General features: G+C 39.7%; 1 protein-coding gene across 4 annotated transcripts in view; it reads left to right on the top strand.

Annotated features, from left to right (window-relative positions):
* Nucleotides 1-18,145, top strand: part of IFT122 (intraflagellar transport 122) — a 38,138-nt gene that overhangs the window by 6,215 nt on the left and 13,778 nt on the right. For 2 of the 4 annotated variants that reach the window (XM_019536556.1, XM_019536555.1), the window contains exons 5-17: nucleotides 1,243-1,319; nucleotides 1,853-1,919; nucleotides 2,180-2,326; nucleotides 4,782-4,857; nucleotides 6,409-6,600; nucleotides 7,995-8,133; nucleotides 8,734-8,936; nucleotides 9,418-9,555; nucleotides 11,066-11,230; nucleotides 13,155-13,352; nucleotides 14,038-14,178; nucleotides 16,011-16,064; nucleotides 17,860-18,021. In XM_019536556.1, coding sequence (XP_019392101.1) covers nucleotides 2,214-2,326; nucleotides 4,782-4,857; nucleotides 6,409-6,600; nucleotides 7,995-8,133; nucleotides 8,734-8,936; nucleotides 9,418-9,555; nucleotides 11,066-11,230; nucleotides 13,155-13,352; nucleotides 14,038-14,178; nucleotides 16,011-16,064; nucleotides 17,860-18,021 — 1,581 coding nt within the window. In that variant the 5' untranslated portion in view covers nucleotides 1,243-1,319; nucleotides 1,853-1,919; nucleotides 2,180-2,213. Of the gene's footprint in view, nucleotides 1-1,242; nucleotides 1,320-1,852; nucleotides 1,920-2,179; nucleotides 2,327-3,406; nucleotides 3,593-4,781; nucleotides 4,858-6,408; nucleotides 6,601-7,994; nucleotides 8,134-8,733; nucleotides 8,937-9,417; nucleotides 9,556-11,065; nucleotides 11,231-13,154; nucleotides 13,353-14,037; nucleotides 14,179-16,010; nucleotides 16,065-17,859; nucleotides 18,022-18,145 lie in introns of those variants that run through there. The other 2 variants (XM_019536558.1, XM_019536557.1) reach the window with 2 other exon arrangements.

Below are 18,145 nucleotides of genomic sequence, written 5' to 3'. Positions count from 1 at the left end.
TGGTGCCCTGCTACAGGCATATAACACCTAATGTTTTACAGCATGTTTTATTAATCTCATTTAACTGGCTGTATTGGATCTAGTCAACATACTTGGGGCTTCGGTAACATTCAGTAGCAGGGTACTTCCATGGAGATGAGTGGTGGCAGTGGCTGTGTTGTAGCACTTACCCACCTACCTCTGACCCAGGATGGGTCATTCTAGCCCACGTCCAAAGAAGGTTGCCTACTTCTGTTTAGGTAATTCTTGATGTAGTCTGATGAAAGCTCTGTTTTACCGTGCTGTCTTTACCGTAGTAAGTATTTCTTTTCAAGTGAATATAGTTGCAGGTTAGTGTAATACTGTAGATAATTAAACTAAGTTGTACCATATCTGTTCTGCCAGAAGGTGGGGCAGGATGGCACCTTAGGGTTGCATCCAGATGAGCGTGGCTGTGTAGTATGTGGCACTGCAGACCTGTCTGCAGTGCCACACATTGACATACAGCAGTTTCCAATGCTGCTACTTTGCAGCGTGGGGATGGGAGGTTGATCTCGGGAGATCCTGGGGTCAAAACAGTCCGCACCAAAAGAAAAAAAGTGGGGCAGAGCGTGTGACAGTAGCACATACCACCCAAAATCGGACCCTGGCTGGCCGAAGCCATGCTCCAGCTGCTGGCCAGGATTCCTGCTGCAGGAGTGCCAGGGCTGCACCTCTTGGAAGCCCCCAGGACTGCAGATAAGGCTACTGGGGCTGGTATAGTTGCCGGCTCCAGTCGTCCCCCACCCCATGCCACCCAGGATAACCTGCCATGTGCCAGAGCACATATGCTTCAGGCATTTCCTGGGAACAAGTAGCCAGCACAAGGTGTGTTACTGCTACTTGTACCTCGGGAAACGCACATTCCTGCTTCTCTGCACACACCCTTAAAGTACCTAACTCATTCAGAAATGCATAAGTTTTTGTAAGCAATATGCTATTTCATCAGATGTTATGAATGGACTAGCAGAGAGGAAGGATACTAAATAGAAAAGAATACAGTAATTTTAAATGCAAGGATAAAAGAACATGGAGGAAAGAATAGAAGGAGGGGGCATTGCTCAGAAAGGGAAAGATGGATTGAAAAGATCAGAAAGAGTAAACAAAGCAATTAATCTGGTGAGGGACATAAGGATTAGGTTGGATTTCAGATCTGTTGTTAAAAGTTAGAAATATGGTATTTAAAAAAGTTTTATTGAATTGTACTGATTACTTTGTTTTTAGGCATAATGACTCTATACAGTGTGTTTCATACAACCCAGTTACTCACCAGCTAGCATCTTGCTCCTCCAGTGATTTTGGTAAGTCTATTTCCTCTTACATGCTTTCTATAAGCTAGGGAGTATGATTAAAATGGAGCAATTAATAATCAGTGACCAACACACAGGTGCAGTTTTTCTTTTTCCTAATGATAAATGTAGACTTAACAAGATGCTACTCCATTATGTAGGGTATGATGTAAATTTAGAAGATATTTTATTTAATATCAAGTAACACTTAACCACAGTTGGAAAAAAGCTGTGTACTTCAGTGCCATAAAACAAAGTGTGTCTTGTGGCAATGCAATTTTTCTTTTGCCACCTTTCAGAGATGCTTCTTTCTTTTTTTTTTTTTTTTTTAGAGGTTTACTTTTTTTTCCCCCATGCATAGATAATAACCATTTATTTAAATGAGTTTCCCCAACATGGGAAATTCTGGCCTCACTGCAATGAAAGGGAGGTTTTATTTGCTCACTCACCTATTTTACTAGTTTGAAAGGTGATTTTGATGATGAAGAATATAATTTTAATGTTGGGGGTGGGGGGTTTCTGGTGGGTTTTTTTTTTTTATAAAGGTTTGTGGTCTCCTGAACAGAAGTCAGTCTCCAAACATAAATCAAGCAGTAAAATCACCTGCTGTAGGTAAGTGTTAAGGAATCGATTGTCATTTACATTAAAAGTTCTTTTTCTCTAATGACAAGAATATGAAAGCATTAAAAAATGAGTCTGTGTAATTAGTTAAACACACAGAGACAGTGATTAGGGGTTGAGAATTGGGTTCTCTGTTGACTGATGTACAGTCTTTATACCTACATAGGCAATATCATTGTAGTTGCCAGTAGTGCATTAAGCCACATGGCTATCAAATGAATCCTCTGTGATACATTTTTGTTTGTTATCAGCTGGACAAATGATGGCCAGTACCTTGCTTTGGGGATGTTCAATGGCATTGTAAGCATAAGGAATAAAAATGGTGAAGAAAAAGTTAAAATAGAACGTCCAGGTGGAGCTTTATCACCAATATGGTCAATTTGCTGGAATCCATCAAGGTAAGTTCAGTGCAAAAAACAAAAAAAGAGGAATGGATAAGTAAGCCCTGCTTTACTGGTTCCAGTCATCATTTTATTCTTTGTCCTTGCAGGCTTTTCTTCAGAATCCTGAGGGCCTTTACTAGTGGCCAGTTTCCATTTCCAAATGTGTGTAATCTGAAATTCATAGAAGTCAGTGCAGATACTGTGGATTTATGTGGTGTAAATGAAAAGCAAACTACACCTAGATTCCACCCCCCCAACATTAACATTCCTTTACTGTTAGAGGCATCACTTCCTCATGTTCTAAAATCTCCATATAGGCTGCTCTTATTGAAGAAAGCTTTGCCCTTTTTCCTGAGACTTGAATGCGCTGCCTTTTGTCCCTTTTGAACATACCTTTGAATATATCTACTCCACAGCCAGTGTTAAGCCTTGGTACTCTGTTAACGTGGCTGTGCCTTTTCCAGTTCAGTGGGTAGCACATGAAGAACATGGGCTGTGTGTCTGAGCAGACCCGCTGCCTGGTGCAAAGAGTTTGCAGTATAGAGATGTCCTCCGTGACTAACCCAATGGTGAAGGTTCTGTAACTTTTTTGAGGCCAATTTTATTATATTCTGTCTTACCCATTTGTTTTTTTCCCCACTGCAAGCTCTAACCAGAATTGCAGGTGGGGGGATAGCTAGTAATTTGTATTTAAGATAGAATTCCTGAAATTTGTGTCTGTAAGATGAAATTCCCAAGGTTGGTTTCTAGAGCTACCCATTTCTACCATATAAGCCCTATGCTGTATTTCACCAGGGTGCCTGATTTTTTTAAATTTTTTTTAAACACATGTTAATTAGGGGTGCACTTTTAACCATACCAGCTGATAACCTGGAACGCATTAATAGCAGATGCAGTCCCTTGTTCGGCCTTACTGTCAGGTTCAATAAGTAGAAAAAGAGGATACAAATCCACTGGAATCTCTGGGAATTTTTTTGGGGGGGTTTCTACAGAGAGAGAAGGTTATCTCAAAATAGTAGGGTTTTTTGGGGGTCGGTGGTTTAAAGACAGCTTCAGTAAGTTCTAGGGAAAATGAATGAACAATTGATATTGCAGTCGGTGGGAGAATTTCTGGAATGCTAGAGCAAGTGAAGAGGAGGAAACAGAGGAGGAGGAAGAAGAGTCAATCCACAACTATATAAAGGAAATACCAGCTATAAAGTCCAGCATGTGCAGTAGTCAGAGTAGTGAGACAGAGGAAGAAGAGCATGAGGAAGAAGAGAGCCCTAGGGACACCAGCTTGTGAGTGAAACTTCTAGGGAACAAAACCTTTTTTTTTCCTAGCGACAACATAGATATTTATGTTAATATTCAGACATATGTGCCCATACATCGAACAAGGCCACTATGATAAAAAACATTATTAGGCTTGCAAAATCAAGCTACCAACGTTGGTAAATTCCAGAATTTGATTTTTTTTTTTCTGTGTAATCTTGCTTCACCCTCCCTTGTGCATATGCATTATGATAGAATCTCTAGATGCATAAATAACATGGTATTTTTTGTGGAGGACTCTCTTGCATTCAGTAGACAGGATGGTTGGGCTCACTATTGACTGTTTTTTGTTTTACTTCTAATACCTTATTTATACTTCACATACACATTTCAAATCCGGACTTCAGTAGCATTTTCCCTTTCCCCAGGCAAGTACGTGGGGGGTGGGCGGGCATGACCAAGGACTGAGGTGGTCAGACCAGCCAGGGTTCAGGCACCTTCTAAGACAATGCTCTGCCTCAAGAATTTAAGGGCCAGACTTTATTCTCAGATATGCAGGTAAGCAATCTGGTATGACTTCCCTCATCCACAGTTCCTTTGGTGTTGCTGTGGATATGTACTACTCTGGGGGAGATCAGAATCTGGTCTCAGCTGTAAGTGTAGGGACTGTTAACTTGAGCACTTCAGCAGATATTAAGTGCAGTGACAGTATGCAAAATGATCTGTTAATTTTCCTTTTCAAGGGAAAAAAGATCAGGAACATAATGACAAATGTGGTGGAAATGGTGAACCTTTTTCCCCCTTACCCAAGCTGTTAGTTCCCTGGCTGTAAATGTTTATTACCGCCACTCCTCACTTTAATGTTGTAGTTACATTCTTGAAAAACATGACTTTAAGTGAAACGATGTTAAGCACATCCAGCTACATCACAGTAGTTACCTACTAGCAGGCAGTGGCCTAACAACATTATAACCGAACGTTGCGCAACTTTAAATGAGTATGTTCTCTAATAGATCAGCGGCGTTGTAACAAAGCAACATTAACTAGGACAATGTTAAGTGAAGAGTACCTGTATTAGCCAGGACACATGCCTGCTGTCCTCAATGTTTATGCTTTTTAACTTTCTACTTTCTGGGGCTGTAGCTGTTGGAGTTCTTTTAATGAAGTTGCTTTATCTCACTGCACATCTTGTTAATTTGTTTCTTATCTGTGTTAGAGATGAACACAATGACATCCTGGCTGTGGCAGACTGGGGTCAAAGGCTTTCCTTTTATCAACTTAGTGGCAAACAGGTAAGTTGATTTTTATTTTAATACCTCGGAGAAATGAAGTAATTTTTATGCTCAAGGGTAGAAGGGTATATTTGTTTCTGTTCTGTGTTGTCAAATGCAATGATAAGGGTTTTTTTGCAATTTGGTTCTTAAGTCTTGTTTTAAGTCTGCATTGGAATAACCTTCCCTCCAGCTCTGGTTCCAACCAGACACAGGTGCTTAGTTTTTCAGAGTTTTATAACATAATTTTCTGTCCCAGATCCAGCTGCAGTGTGGGGCATGTGACTACAGTAAAGCTTTTAAGATCACCATGGTTTTGAACAGGCATCTATTGGGTGGAGTTGATTTTTCAGGTGTAACTTGGAACAATTCTCAAGGGTCTTTGTTGTTGGTTCTGGATTCAGGACTCCAGATACCTTGTATGGGGGCAGGGGATGGGACACACCCACCCTCAGACCAGCCATGACTTTGCATGCAATAATAGGCAAATTTATTGATACACAGTGATAACAGAAAAGAAACAGTGCAAGCAATCAAGCAATTCTAATATTATAGAAGCCAAAGCTTGTCTGTCTGTAACAGTTTATTCGTGCTCTGACTGGCTGACGGAAACAGCCAATTGGAGTGCTCCAAGCCTGGGGGAGCGCCACCATGATTCTGAAGCTCCTCCCACCCCTCTCCCTGCAAGAGGCGGAACAGCTGCAGCACGGGGCGTTAAGTGGTGGCACTCCATCCCAGCTTCCCCCACGCCCTTGACTCTACGGCTGTCATCGGAGTCAAACTACATCTCGCCAGGACACAGGCTTTGCTCTGAGGCTCACTTAGCTGTCAGATGTCAGCATGTCACCGGTTTGGAGGTGGGATGTTGAGGCCCACACCCCTTCTCCAGTGGGGTGGATGAGACGGGCTGGTGATGTGCCCTCTGTCCATGGTGGCCTCAGGGAAAAGGACTTGGGCCCTTTTGTTACTTTCAAGTCTCTACTTTTGTATTCTCCTTCCGTCTTGATGACTCTTCAGCGTGGCTATTGCTGATTGGTCTCTCTGCTTGTCACACTGTCTATGTTCTGTTCTGTTCCGTCAGCATATTCCAAGCCCATCACCATCCACACCTTTCCCAAAACAGGAATTTCAGGCCCCTTGCCTTGTGAGCAGATGCCACTTTATTCATGTTATGGAACAGTGTGGTACATGCCTCCAGTTTCTCAGGCTGCATGTGCATCCATTGGTCTTGCTGTGTTAGACCGCCTGTCTGCTTCTGAAGGCTGGGAAAACTGTGCATGTGAGACCCAGGCTTTTAGAAATCAATTGACCCTTGCTGCCTATTCCTACACCTATAAGCCAGTTCGCAAAAAGCAAGCCTTTTAAATACCATTTTTAAGCCATCATTTATAACAGCCGATGATTGGGGAATGTAAAAAAACCACATCACTGGCTTAGAGGAAGAGATGGGGGTTGTATAGAGACATGAAGGCCAGCTGTGTGCCATCTGGACATTCCCATGTACCATGGAGCTCATCTGGTTAATTTATCCCCTGTTTTTACTGTTTCTTCTATGATCTTTTTCTCTTGCAGATTGGGAAGGACAGGGTGCTTAATTTTGACCCTTGCTGTGTTAGCTATTTTTCTAAGGGAGAATATATATTACTGGGAGGCTCAGATAAACAAGTCTCTCTGTACACGAAGGATGGAGTGCGTCTCGGTACCATAGGGGAGCAGAGCACTTGGGTGTGGACATGTAAAGTTAAACCAGACTCCAATTATGTGGTAAGAAGACTCATTTTACTTTTGTTTTTTGTTTATTTTCTGTAAAAACTGTTTAGCCATTTAAGGTGCTCAAATCTGGGTATCTCAATTCATAATGAGGCCGCTAAATACAAAAGGCATCAAGTAAACAACTGTAACACTGACTGGTGTTTGAAATGGTCAAGGGAAATGCAGCCTGGTTGACTTTTTTTTAATTGAAAATCTTAATTGCCTTAGAACAAATGTGGAGCCCCATGCAATAGGATGACTGTCACATCATGACTGGAAGTAGATGCACTGCATTTCAAAGTTTTAGTAATAAACCTTGTGGAAAACATGTGGACTGTATACCCTATAATCTCTGTATAGCAGAACTCAAGTTGACATCAGCTGACCCAGTGGCTAGGTACAGACAGTCAGATTGCCTGAGGCTGAATCGATTTTTAGTCTTTGCAGGTTAGTCAAAACTGCACAGATTAAATTGAAACAGAAGTGAATGGATATTTCCCTTGGATTCAGGAAATGCAGCCACATGCCTGTAGTGGCTCAGACCAGAAGCCAGGGGGCACTAGAGCATGGCTCTCTGGGTGTGTATTCATTTCCTCTTCATGCTGCCCTGAGGTCTCTGGGATTTGCAGTCCAGAATTACAGCAGCAAAACTCTGCAAGGTTGCTCATCACTTCCTTTTCCTGCTTCTAGGTGCCTCTGGGATTTTTTTTGTAGTCCACAGTTGCAGCCAGCAGTAAATTTGAGCAGGGGCAGAAGAATTTAAACCCCCTCCCTGGCCCCAGACTAAAGCTTGGGTTTGCCGGGGGGGGCAGTCCCCACCCCCATGCAATCTGGGCTGCATCCCCAGCCAGACTTGTCTCCCACCCTCTTGTCAGCCAACCCTCACTGCTCCAGCTAGGGAAGAGAGGAGTGGGGTCAGCCCTGCTCTTCAGAGCAGACAGCACAGCCCAGGGCTGGAAAGCATGCTGGGGGACTGTGATTTAATTTGAACCATGGAGGGGTCTAGGACAGAAGTTTCATAAACCGGTTTGACCCAGATTGGTTACATCTGATACATTCAACCAGGTTTATCTTAAACCAGTTTCAGCCATTTTGAAACTGATTTAATATGCACTGAGCTTCTGTTCTGTTACAGGTTTAAACCAGTTTCTGATCACTTAAGCCAGTTTATTTGTAACTTCTGTCCCTAGCCAGTATGTTAACTAACAGCATGCATGATCCTTGCTCATCTAAACCCTCATCCTACATTATAAAGGTCCGAGAGTTAAGCTGTTGAAAACATTTAATCCAGGTGTTATATAAATGTTAACTTCTGTTTTGTAGAAGTGTCATGTGTCTCTTTTTGCTTGTCATTAATAGACACAGAGGTGATCATGTGTTTTTTAGACCTTTTTCCTTCTGTTCAGGCGGTAGGGTGCCAGGATGGAACAATTTCCTTTTATCAGCTGATTTTCAGCACAGTGCATGGCCTTTACAAGGATCGCTATGCTTATAGGGACAGCATGACCGATGTTATTGTTCAGCACCTCATTACTGAGCAAAAAGGTAATGTCACACATTTCACTTCTGTTGTTATTATCTTTTTGTTAAGAGCTGTCCTATGTTTCACAAGCTGTATCCCCTAGAGCTTCCTGACAGTAGAAAAGTTGAAGCACACAATTCACAGGATGAAAATGCAAATACAAACTGGTGCTTATATCTCTGGAGGATCAGCACTGAAGTGCTTAGTGAAAGATGTAGGGATTTGAAAGAACATTAAGAAAGGGAGGGGCCTTTAAGATAAAATCCTCCTCTCTGAAAGCATGAGAATCTGTTATGGTACATTACATTTGTCTTATTAACTGTCTGAGATTTGTGCTAACTTTATATATTTTTTAGTATTTTTATCTTTTTTACGTCGGGAAATGAAAACTGGAATGTGTGTCAACATGGCTGATATTACTTGTGAATCGGCAAAGAATGTGTGATTTGCTGTGTATATAGTGTATGTAGAACCACAGATTATTCTAAAAGGGGTGGCTACTTTTCAGTGTAGGAGTATTTCATCAGGATTAAATTTTAATGTAACTAGGCTTTACTATGATATTAAACTGGCTTATTTTCAGCCTTCTCTTTATCATGCTTTTTATTTTTTTTTCGTTTCAGTTAGAGTAAAATGCAGAGAGCTTGTAAAGAAAATTGCCATATATAAAAACAGACTAGCAATCCAGCTGCCAGAGAGAATCCTGATTTATGAGTTATACTCAGATGACTCTTCAGACATGCATTACCGTGTAAAGGAAAAGATAGTAAAGAAATTTGAGTGCAACTTGTTGGTTGTTTGTTCAGATCATATTATTTTATGCCAGGTACGTGTTTGAAAATTGAACAGTCTGGGTGAGAGAGAGTGTGCCATTCATGCTTGAAGGCAGTGGTCCTAATAAGCAGTAGGGTAAGATTAGTATCTTGGAAAAAAATCTTTATCGGTTTATGCTATTAGACAATTTGATGTGGAGTAATGTAATTTGCAGTGCTGCTGTAGACTGTTAAATAGTAACTATATCATCTTTCAGGGATCTGTATTTCATTGAGATGATTTCCCCACAGCCTAGGGATCAGTTTGTAAAGATCTGAGGGATGTCTGCTGCTAGAAAAGGTTTTAGTATTTTCTGCTTCATACCAAGAGAAGACTTTAAAATAATTATTTTCAGTCTGTTACGCTGATGTACTGCGTATCTGTCCATTTCTGATTTTTACATATATAGTAGATATCTGGACAGATGCATTAGATAGTAGTCTTCTATATTTGTTTATGGGCATGCAGTCTACAGTATGCTTTTGGATTTTCAGGAGAAAAGATTACAGTGCCTCTCATTTAGTGGTGTTAAAGAGCGGGAGTGGCTGATGGAGTCTCTTATTCGTTACATTAAAGTAATTGGAGGACCTCCTGGAAGAGAAGGCCTCTTAGTAGGTCTAAAGAATGGCCAGGTAATTCTTTACAACTGATTTACCTCTCCAAGTACAAAACAAAATCTGTTTATAGTCTTTTGAGGAGACTAAAAATATTTAGTGCTGACCATGGAAGCAGCGTGATCTTGTATTACCCGGATACTGTAGGTCTGGATTGAGTCTAATCCAGAATGAAAAAAAAAAAAACCCTAGTTATTTATATCCTTTGCCTATGGGCTTAGGTTCTTGATTTTTAGCTATGCCCTCGTAGTTTATCACAGAATACAAAAATGTTGTTCTTTATTTATTACTCATGCTTCCTGGGTGACTCTAGATCTCGTGCACAGTTCACTGATAACTCCCTATAAATATTGCCACTAGTGAGAATGGGGTTTTGGCATTTATTCTAATCTGGCAATAACCAGTGTCAAAATCAGACAAGATTGCATGTAATTTCTGCTACTGTCCCACTGAGTAGGGAAAATTATATTTGAAAATTGTATCTGTATATTGAATAGAAAAACTATATAGATATATTTTTCTTACTCTATTTGATGGGACTGTAGTGGAGGATTGCATGCAATCTTGTCTGACTTGTTTTTTTTCTTTTTTTTTGATGTATAAAAATCATATTTACCCTTTTAATAGAGTAAAAGTTCTGTTATCTGGCATCTTACAAGCTGGCATGCTCCACTAAATGGCGTACTGTCATGTAAGATAAAGTGAAACTGGAAGTGCCTACTGTGGCACTTCCGTTTTTTCCGAGACCCCATTGCTTGAGGCAAAGCAGCTTGTGCAGCCAAGCCCCCACAGCCCAGGGGCATAACGGGCTGTGCGGGACAATGCCGTGGGAGAGGCAGTGATGCTGCGGAGGGGGTGGCGCCCCAGACATGGCGTGAGAAGTGGCGGCCAGGGCCGCTCAATTAACTGGCATATTTTGTTATCCGGCATCCCCCGTTCCCAGGGGGTGCCGGATAACCGAGCTTTTACTGTATCAACTTTAGGGAAGGTAAATGAATCATGCAATTAGAAATTCCAAATTATTTATCAAAGATGTCATCTATCATCTACACAGTCATTCAAACTATAAAATGTCACACCATGCCAGGAGTGGTTGAAACTTTCTTATAAATGTAGTTATTCAGTAGAACTTAATAGAAATTTAAGTACAGCCCTTATTTAAGTGTGTAGGTTGTTGGCCTAAATGTAATGACATTTTATTATTTGTTCTGTGCTTGTCCCCGTAGTATTAATACATCAGTCTAATTGTTCTATAGGTAGAACAATACACAGTCTAGGGCCGTGAGTATGTGTAGAGTATGTTATGTTTTACATTAGCTTATAAACAAGCCAATATTACAGAACAAGGATATAAATGTTTTAGTGCATTCTCAAATTGCCTTTAATTCTTATGCATGCTTGATAGTTTAATATTCAAATGAGTATATAATTACGGTCTGTTTTCAGCAACAGCATTAGTACCGGCTATTCTATTGCTGGTTTTTACTAACTGTAATTTTGACTAACTCTGTATTCAAAATACATTCAGATTCTGAAGATATTTGTGGACAATGTCTTTGCAATTGTCCTTCTGAAGCAATCTACGGCAGTGCGTTGTCTAGACATGAGTGCATCCCGAAACAAGCTGGCAGTAGTAGATGAAAATGATACCTGTCTGGTGTATGATATTCACACCAAGGAGCTCCTGTTCCAGGTAAGAATTCAAAACCAAAAAAGGAAAGAAAAACTTTGTTAGCACAGAATAAACATAACCTGATCAGTTGTGAAATATTGTTGGTTTTAATCTACTGAGTCCTGTTATCAAAATGCTTTCTTCATGTAGTGTGTTGTCTAGTGCAGTGGTCTCCAAACTTTTTTGATCGCACACCCCATCAGTAAAAAAATTTTTGAGCACATATCCCCAATATATGTATATTTATATAAATATAAATAGAAGTTCTAATATTTTCTTCCTGCACCCCAATGGATCGTCTTGCGTGCCCCCTGGGGTGCACACACCCCACTTTGGAGACCAGTGGTCTAGTGAGTGAAGAAGAGATTGGAGGAGAGAGACTTGTGCTTTTGACCCAGTTCTTCCACATTTGTTCCTGGCTTGATCACACATAACACTTAGAACATAACAGCTGCTTCCCTTTTGAAATGGTTCCATATGTGCATGCTTCTATACCCCATGTGGGAGAACTAGGTGTTAGGGCTGTGTAAAGCATCAGTCCATGATTTGATTCAGTCCTATTTGGTGGCCAAATCTAAAAATCCGAATTGAATAAGGAGACCCTTTAATCCCTCCAACTCGAATCTGAACTCTCCGAATAGATTCAGAAAGAATTGGTGATTCAGGTATAGACACAGCTTTAAATGTTTTTTTCCTACCTGCCTCGAGGTCCCAGGCGGCTTGTGAATGCCGCAATGCTGGGGCAGATGGAGCATCCCATAGGAGCACGGGGGGGTGCTCCCCAGCACACTTGGCAGCAGATCCAGAAGTGTTTCTGGTCCACTTCTGGGTCTGCCAAGGAGTGTGCGGGGGAACACCCCCGCCTTGGTGAATGGTGTTTCCTGGGTATGGGGGGTCACCCGGGATCCCTCTGTGGCTGATCACTGAGCTGGGACGGTGCAGGGGGCCCCCCAGCGCGCTCAGTGGTGGACCCGGAAGTAGGCCAGAAGTACTTCTGGTCTACTTCCAGGTTGGCTGCCAGGCATGCTGGGGGGCCCTCCCAGTGCTCCTGTGGGATGCTCCATCTTTCCCAGCATCGCGGCATTCATAAGCCGCGCCTGGTACCTTGAGGTATGTAGAAAAAACGTTTAAAGCTGTGTATATAGCCGAATTGCTGATTCTCCGAATCAGCATCGAATCTTCAGATTCGTCTTTGGCTGAATCAAATCACATTGAATTAATGTCCCCAATTCAGGCCAAATCTGAATCGAATACGGCATGTTTTGCACACCCCTACTGGGTGTCTGTACATGTATTGATATCACTCTGTGTGTGGTTTACATGTGTCCATAGCCCTCCATGATCTTCAAGTCATTTTTCCTCCCTTTACAGAATTAAAGTTATGGGAGTTTTGTCATTGACTTCAGTAAGAAAAAGATTGGGCCCTAAATCTTTGTGCTTAACTTTCTTCTTCCCCCTCCTCCCCCCCACACACACACCACAAAAGGGACGATAATACTTCCCTCAGAGGGTATTTAACACACTGTCTCTGAGCCTTAATCCATTAATGTTAGTAAAGTGCTCTTCGGAGAGGATCTTGGGTAGAAAGAGAGCACAACATCTTTAAGAAAGACCCTATGAAATTCTTTTTCTGGCAAAAAACAGCCATAGGTTAAATTATTCTAATACTCAGCAGCTTTTTATTGCAGAGAGACTTCAATCAAATGGGTGATCAGCAGAGTACATGACAAACATAACGAGCAAAATTATTGCTACTGAATAAACATAAAGTTAGTACAGTGAAACTGTTTTTAATGTTCTAAGTTTAAGCATCAGATCATACAGAAATTAATTAAAAGAACTGCATAAATAGGGTATAACATAATTAAATGCCCTGGGGGAAGGCCATATATTAGGGAAGAACTGTTGCATAGCAGTTTAACTATTTTTGTAATATGCTTTGTAGGAACCCAATGCTAATAGCGTTGCTTGGAATACACAATGTGAGGACATGCTTTGCTTTTCTGGAGGCGGTTACCTCAACATCAAAGCTAGTAACTTCCCTGTCCATCAGCAAAAACTTCAAGGCTTTGTTGTGGGATACAATGGATCCAAGATCTTCTGTCTTCATGTTTTCTCTATGTCAGCTGTTGAAGTTCCACAGGTAGTCATTTAAGCCAGTCTTCACTTTTTTTATAACATGAAGATTTTTAAAAATGAAAGTATATTTTTTAAAAAGAACATATCATTTTACCAGAATGAATGCTCTCCAAAGTCCCAGGATATTTATATCTCTCATTGCTGTTTCTGCCCTTTAGCTAGTATAATTTGAGCCGTTTTTAAAACTGTTGAAGTTCATTCAGTATAAACGAGTCTCAGCTTCTTCCTCCTCTTTTGCTGAGGTGTTCTCTGACCTTGTTAACATAGTTGTCCCCACATGCAAACTTCTGCTTGCAGACGCATTTAATTTAAAAAATATATTTTATTATAGGAACTAATTTTACTAATAATTCTTCTGCCCTCCCTAGGTTTTGGTTAGGCATATTCTTGCAAAATAATCCAGATATTTACTGGTTCTGAACCTAACAAAGTTCACAACAAAATAGGGTTTGGGATTCAGTTATCTAGTTCCCTGTTTATATTTAAGAGACTACTATATTATTTTTCAAAGCTCTTGTAATATGTTATAGACTCTTTGCTTCTAAAGCAGAACATTTAGATAGATTCTGTAGTGGGATTATAAATGGTAGGATTGGTTAATGAATAACCTCATCTAGTAAGTCTTAAGAATTTACTAGTGTATCTCAATACTGTGCTTTTGATCAATATTTCTCTATGGCAATCCTCAGTCTGCACCTATGTATCAGTACCTGGAGCGGAAAATGTTCAAAGAAGCCTACCAAATTGCTTGTTTGGGAGTAACTGACACCGACTGGAAAGAGCTGGCTATGGAGGCTTTAGAAGGGCTAGAGTTTGAAACTGCTAAAAAGGTAAAACATTTATTTGGATGCATAGCAGAAACTTTGTAACTTGTATTAATCCATGTGTGGAGGAAAAAGTAACATACATATATTAATAACATCTGCTAATATTTACCTCTTCCGATGCATTACTAGAAGCTGATGTTCATATATCTACATCACCTTTTTTTGTAATTTCTTTCTTAACACAGTGTTATTTTTAGACCTTGTGCATATGATGAAAGTGAAAATTACAGTACTCCAGTTTTGTTCCTATCAAATCATGCAAAATACTGTAAATTATTCTGGTTATTTCAGCTCCTGAATACAAATGATTTTATAAATTAGAATACTTCTGCAGTGGGTCCAATAAAAGATACCGCCCACAAGAATTTTTGCCTTCAGTGTCATTTCAGTGTTGTATTAACAAGATGTAGCACTAAGTGGCAGCAATGAATTGCTCTGCTGAGCTGTAGCATTTGTCTCCCAGTTCTTGTCCTTCTATAATACTCTGCTGCTTAATGCTGCCCCATTCTTTTTTTTCCTTCCCCGGTCTAGACTATATCTTGCATATGGAGATTGTGCTTTTTTTTTTCTTAGTGTTTATTTCAGTTCTTTGTTACTAGTGAAGCAGGGCAGCTTCCTCTCTGCTGGCTAGACTGCCCTGTTTTGGTGTGTGGCAGCTGAATTGTTAGATATTAGAGAACATTTTTTACAGTGGGGTGGGGGGGAAACTATTGGTACATTTCTATACACCACATTCTGCAAAGTAAAAAGTAGTGAACTTAAAACATCATGAATATTTATATAAAAATCAAAATTGTTTAAAATGCATAAGAAATGGCATGTAACAATAGGCATCCTTTATATTGCAGAAGATTTTCTAGGAAGCTAAATGTAATTTTTATTTGTTATTTTCTCAGATTGAGACATTGGAATAAGTCCTTTTTAGGCAGCTTTGTAGATGACTATCCAAATTGCTAACCTTAAAATGAAGAAGTTCTCAGTGCCTCGTTGGAATTTTAAAGTAATGTCCTTTTAGAATTGGAGCAGATTAACATGAACAAAAGAAGCTTCTTGATATTAAAGACTCTCACAATTCCTAGTCTGATCTGGCGTAAGCAGCATATGTATGTCCTCATGAGCATTTATTTAGTTGGAGGTCTGAAGCATGCTGCTGTCTAAACAGTTACATGTATGGGTTCTAATAATTATACCTGGCCAATAAACCACTCTTAACTCTTGCATGACTGCCATTTGGGAGTTTTGGTAGCACATTTATTTTTTTGCAAATGCTGTTACACTATCTCTGTACTTTTAACTTATCCTATCCTTCCTCGCATTTCTCTCTGCTTTCTAATATTTTTACTTTTTTATAGCCAACTTTTTAAAAACTGATTTAGTGCCTCAAGCATATGCAGCATACTTCATTCATGTTGGCAGTTGTTTGTGTGCATGCCTAGGCTGTTCAAATGGAAAGACCCTCAAATAGCCAGTCAAAACACACAATATTTTACTTGGTGTTTCCTACCCCTTGGAGGACTGACCTACTTAAGCCAGTTGGACTCCTTCAGTGCTATTTTATTTTATGTAATGAACACTTTGAATAGTGCCTTCCTGTTGCTTATTGTAGTGCCTAGGAGCACCTACTATAGTCAGAATTCACTGGCTTACACACCGTAGAAATAAAATGGCATATTGTGTCCACTCTATAGACGTGAAGGTGAATTTATTCTTCGTTTCTCTTCTGCTGTTGTTTTCCCAATTTTGGGGGGGATTTTTTTCATATAAAGCACCAAAATCAGTTGACTTTCTGAACCATCAAGTTGCTACTTTTTCTTTTTTCTTTTTCCTTTTAACAGGCATTTACCAGAGTACGAGAGCTTCGGTATTTAGAACTGATCAGCAGCATTGAGGTAAAACAAAAAATATTTAATTTTAACCCGTATGTAAGAAATGCATTTAAGCTAAAGAAAGTGGTGCCTGGAAAGATCTTCTGCAAAACAATATTTCTGATTTGTTAAAGGAATGACAAAGAAATTCAATGTGAAAAATGTTGATTTGAAGTAGTGACTCAAGTTTCTGACCTTATGATTGAATTCCGATTGGGAAAAAATATCAAGAAGTTAATGAATTGTGTGGGAATATTGAAACCTCTTAAAGGAAAATAGGAAAAATATACTTCAATATTCAATTAATAACTGGTATAATACTATAGACTCCTGCAGTTCTGTTCAGAGTACTTTACAAACATGAGTTAATTAAGCCTTGCTCCACCTCTTCCCCAGAGGTAGGTAATTATAATTATCTCCTCTTTGCAGATAGGCAAATAAGCCCAGAGGAATAAAATGATGTGCTGAAGGTCTCATGACAAGTCAGTGACAACTGGAAGTAGAATTTGGAATTCTTGACTTCGTTGTTTTCTAATCACTACTTTGCATTCTTTTCCTACTACTTGATATATTTAATTATACAATAGCTGCGTTTACGTGTGTACATAAAGAATCTCAGTTGCTATTCTGAACTTCCTCTCGGATTTTATGGCAATACAATGTTTGCAGATCTATACTGAATCTGTCATAAAAGAAATTACACATGCAAATATTAATTGAAAGGTATGTCTCCAGAAAGGAAAACACATCTTCCTCCCCATTTCTTCCAGTTTTTTGTCAAGCTATCCTTGTTCTGATGCAATGCCACATGTCATTTCACAACCTAACACAGAATGAACTACGGCAATAGGAGCCTACTTCCACCCAGAGCCCCAAGGGAAAAAGGGACATGTTTCCTGGTCAGCTGTATCCTCTTTCCTTTCTACATGCTGCTGCTGGTCCTGTTCAGGGTACTGCAGCTTCATAGTCTTCATTTATTTGACTAGCAGACTTCCCCTTTTAAATGAAAACAGACTTTCCTTGGGATTCCTTGACAAAATTCTTTCATAGAGAACGCTCAGAACACTCCATGGCTGCTCACTTCTGCTTCTATTATCTAGGGACTCCTTGGTAGGTTGGTAAGGGGCAACTAAGCACATGTTGCATCAATACGGAGCTTTCCTCACACTCTTGACACATTCCTGTGTCTAACTGGTGGCCCTGCTTTAAGTCTGTAATTACTAGGAAGTTCTAACATACGATGCTTAAATACTCCATTAAATTGGTACCTTAATTGGCAGGACAATATATGCAGATGTTTCTAAAGTTATTAAAAATATCTGTGTTGAATAATAGGCTCTTAAGTATTGTAGATGCATTATCTTTCTGACGGACCATTCCTGAGCTACTTAACATCTAAAAACACCTTTTGTTAGTTACTTCTGGCGCTTTTCTGCTTAAATGCTGCAGTTTGGCCAGATTCTTTGGGCTGGTCTAGTAGACAAAGAGGTGGATTTATCAAAGGTTCATTTACTTGTATTAAAGTGTTTGTTAAAAATTATTAATAATACGTTGTTTTCATGGTCTTCCATAAGAAATTAAATTCCATCAGCTGCCATTTGATTTTGTTGTTGTTTTTTGTTTCCTTAATATTAATCATGATGAATTATATTCCTTTATTTGTAAAATATATTCACCCAACACCAAAATGTAATTGCTCTACAGGTTTATCTGTCAATAAAATAAACCTGAGAATTTTCACTTTTCATTTTTTGTAGCCAGTTCTAACTTGTATCCTGCTTGTGATCATCTAGAGCCATTCTTGTCTTTGTTTTTTCAGGAAAGGAAGAAGCGGGGAGAAAGCAACAATGAGCTTTTTCAGGCAGATGTTTATGCCTACCAAGGAAAATTCCATGAAGCAGCGAAACTATACAAAAAAAGTGGACATGAGAACCTAGCTCTTGATATGTACACTGATTTGCGCATGTTTGACTATGCAAAGGTAATAATCCTGGTTTTCTGCTGAGTATTAAAACATAAAAATTAAGGCAATGCTGATTTAATTGTAGAAGTTTCCAAAGAGTGATTCTACTCTGAAAAAGTCCTAGGTAAAATGTAAACTTGTG

The sequence above is a fragment of the Crocodylus porosus genome, unplaced genomic scaffold, assembly GCF_001723895.1.
Source record: "Crocodylus porosus isolate Cpor-Errol unplaced genomic scaffold, CroPor_comp1, whole genome shotgun sequence".
In the NCBI taxonomy this organism is placed as follows: domain Eukaryota; kingdom Metazoa; phylum Chordata; order Crocodylia; family Crocodylidae; genus Crocodylus; species Crocodylus porosus.
The sequence above is the reverse complement of the archived record's forward strand: the minus strand, read 5'-3'. Positions and strand labels throughout refer to the sequence as shown.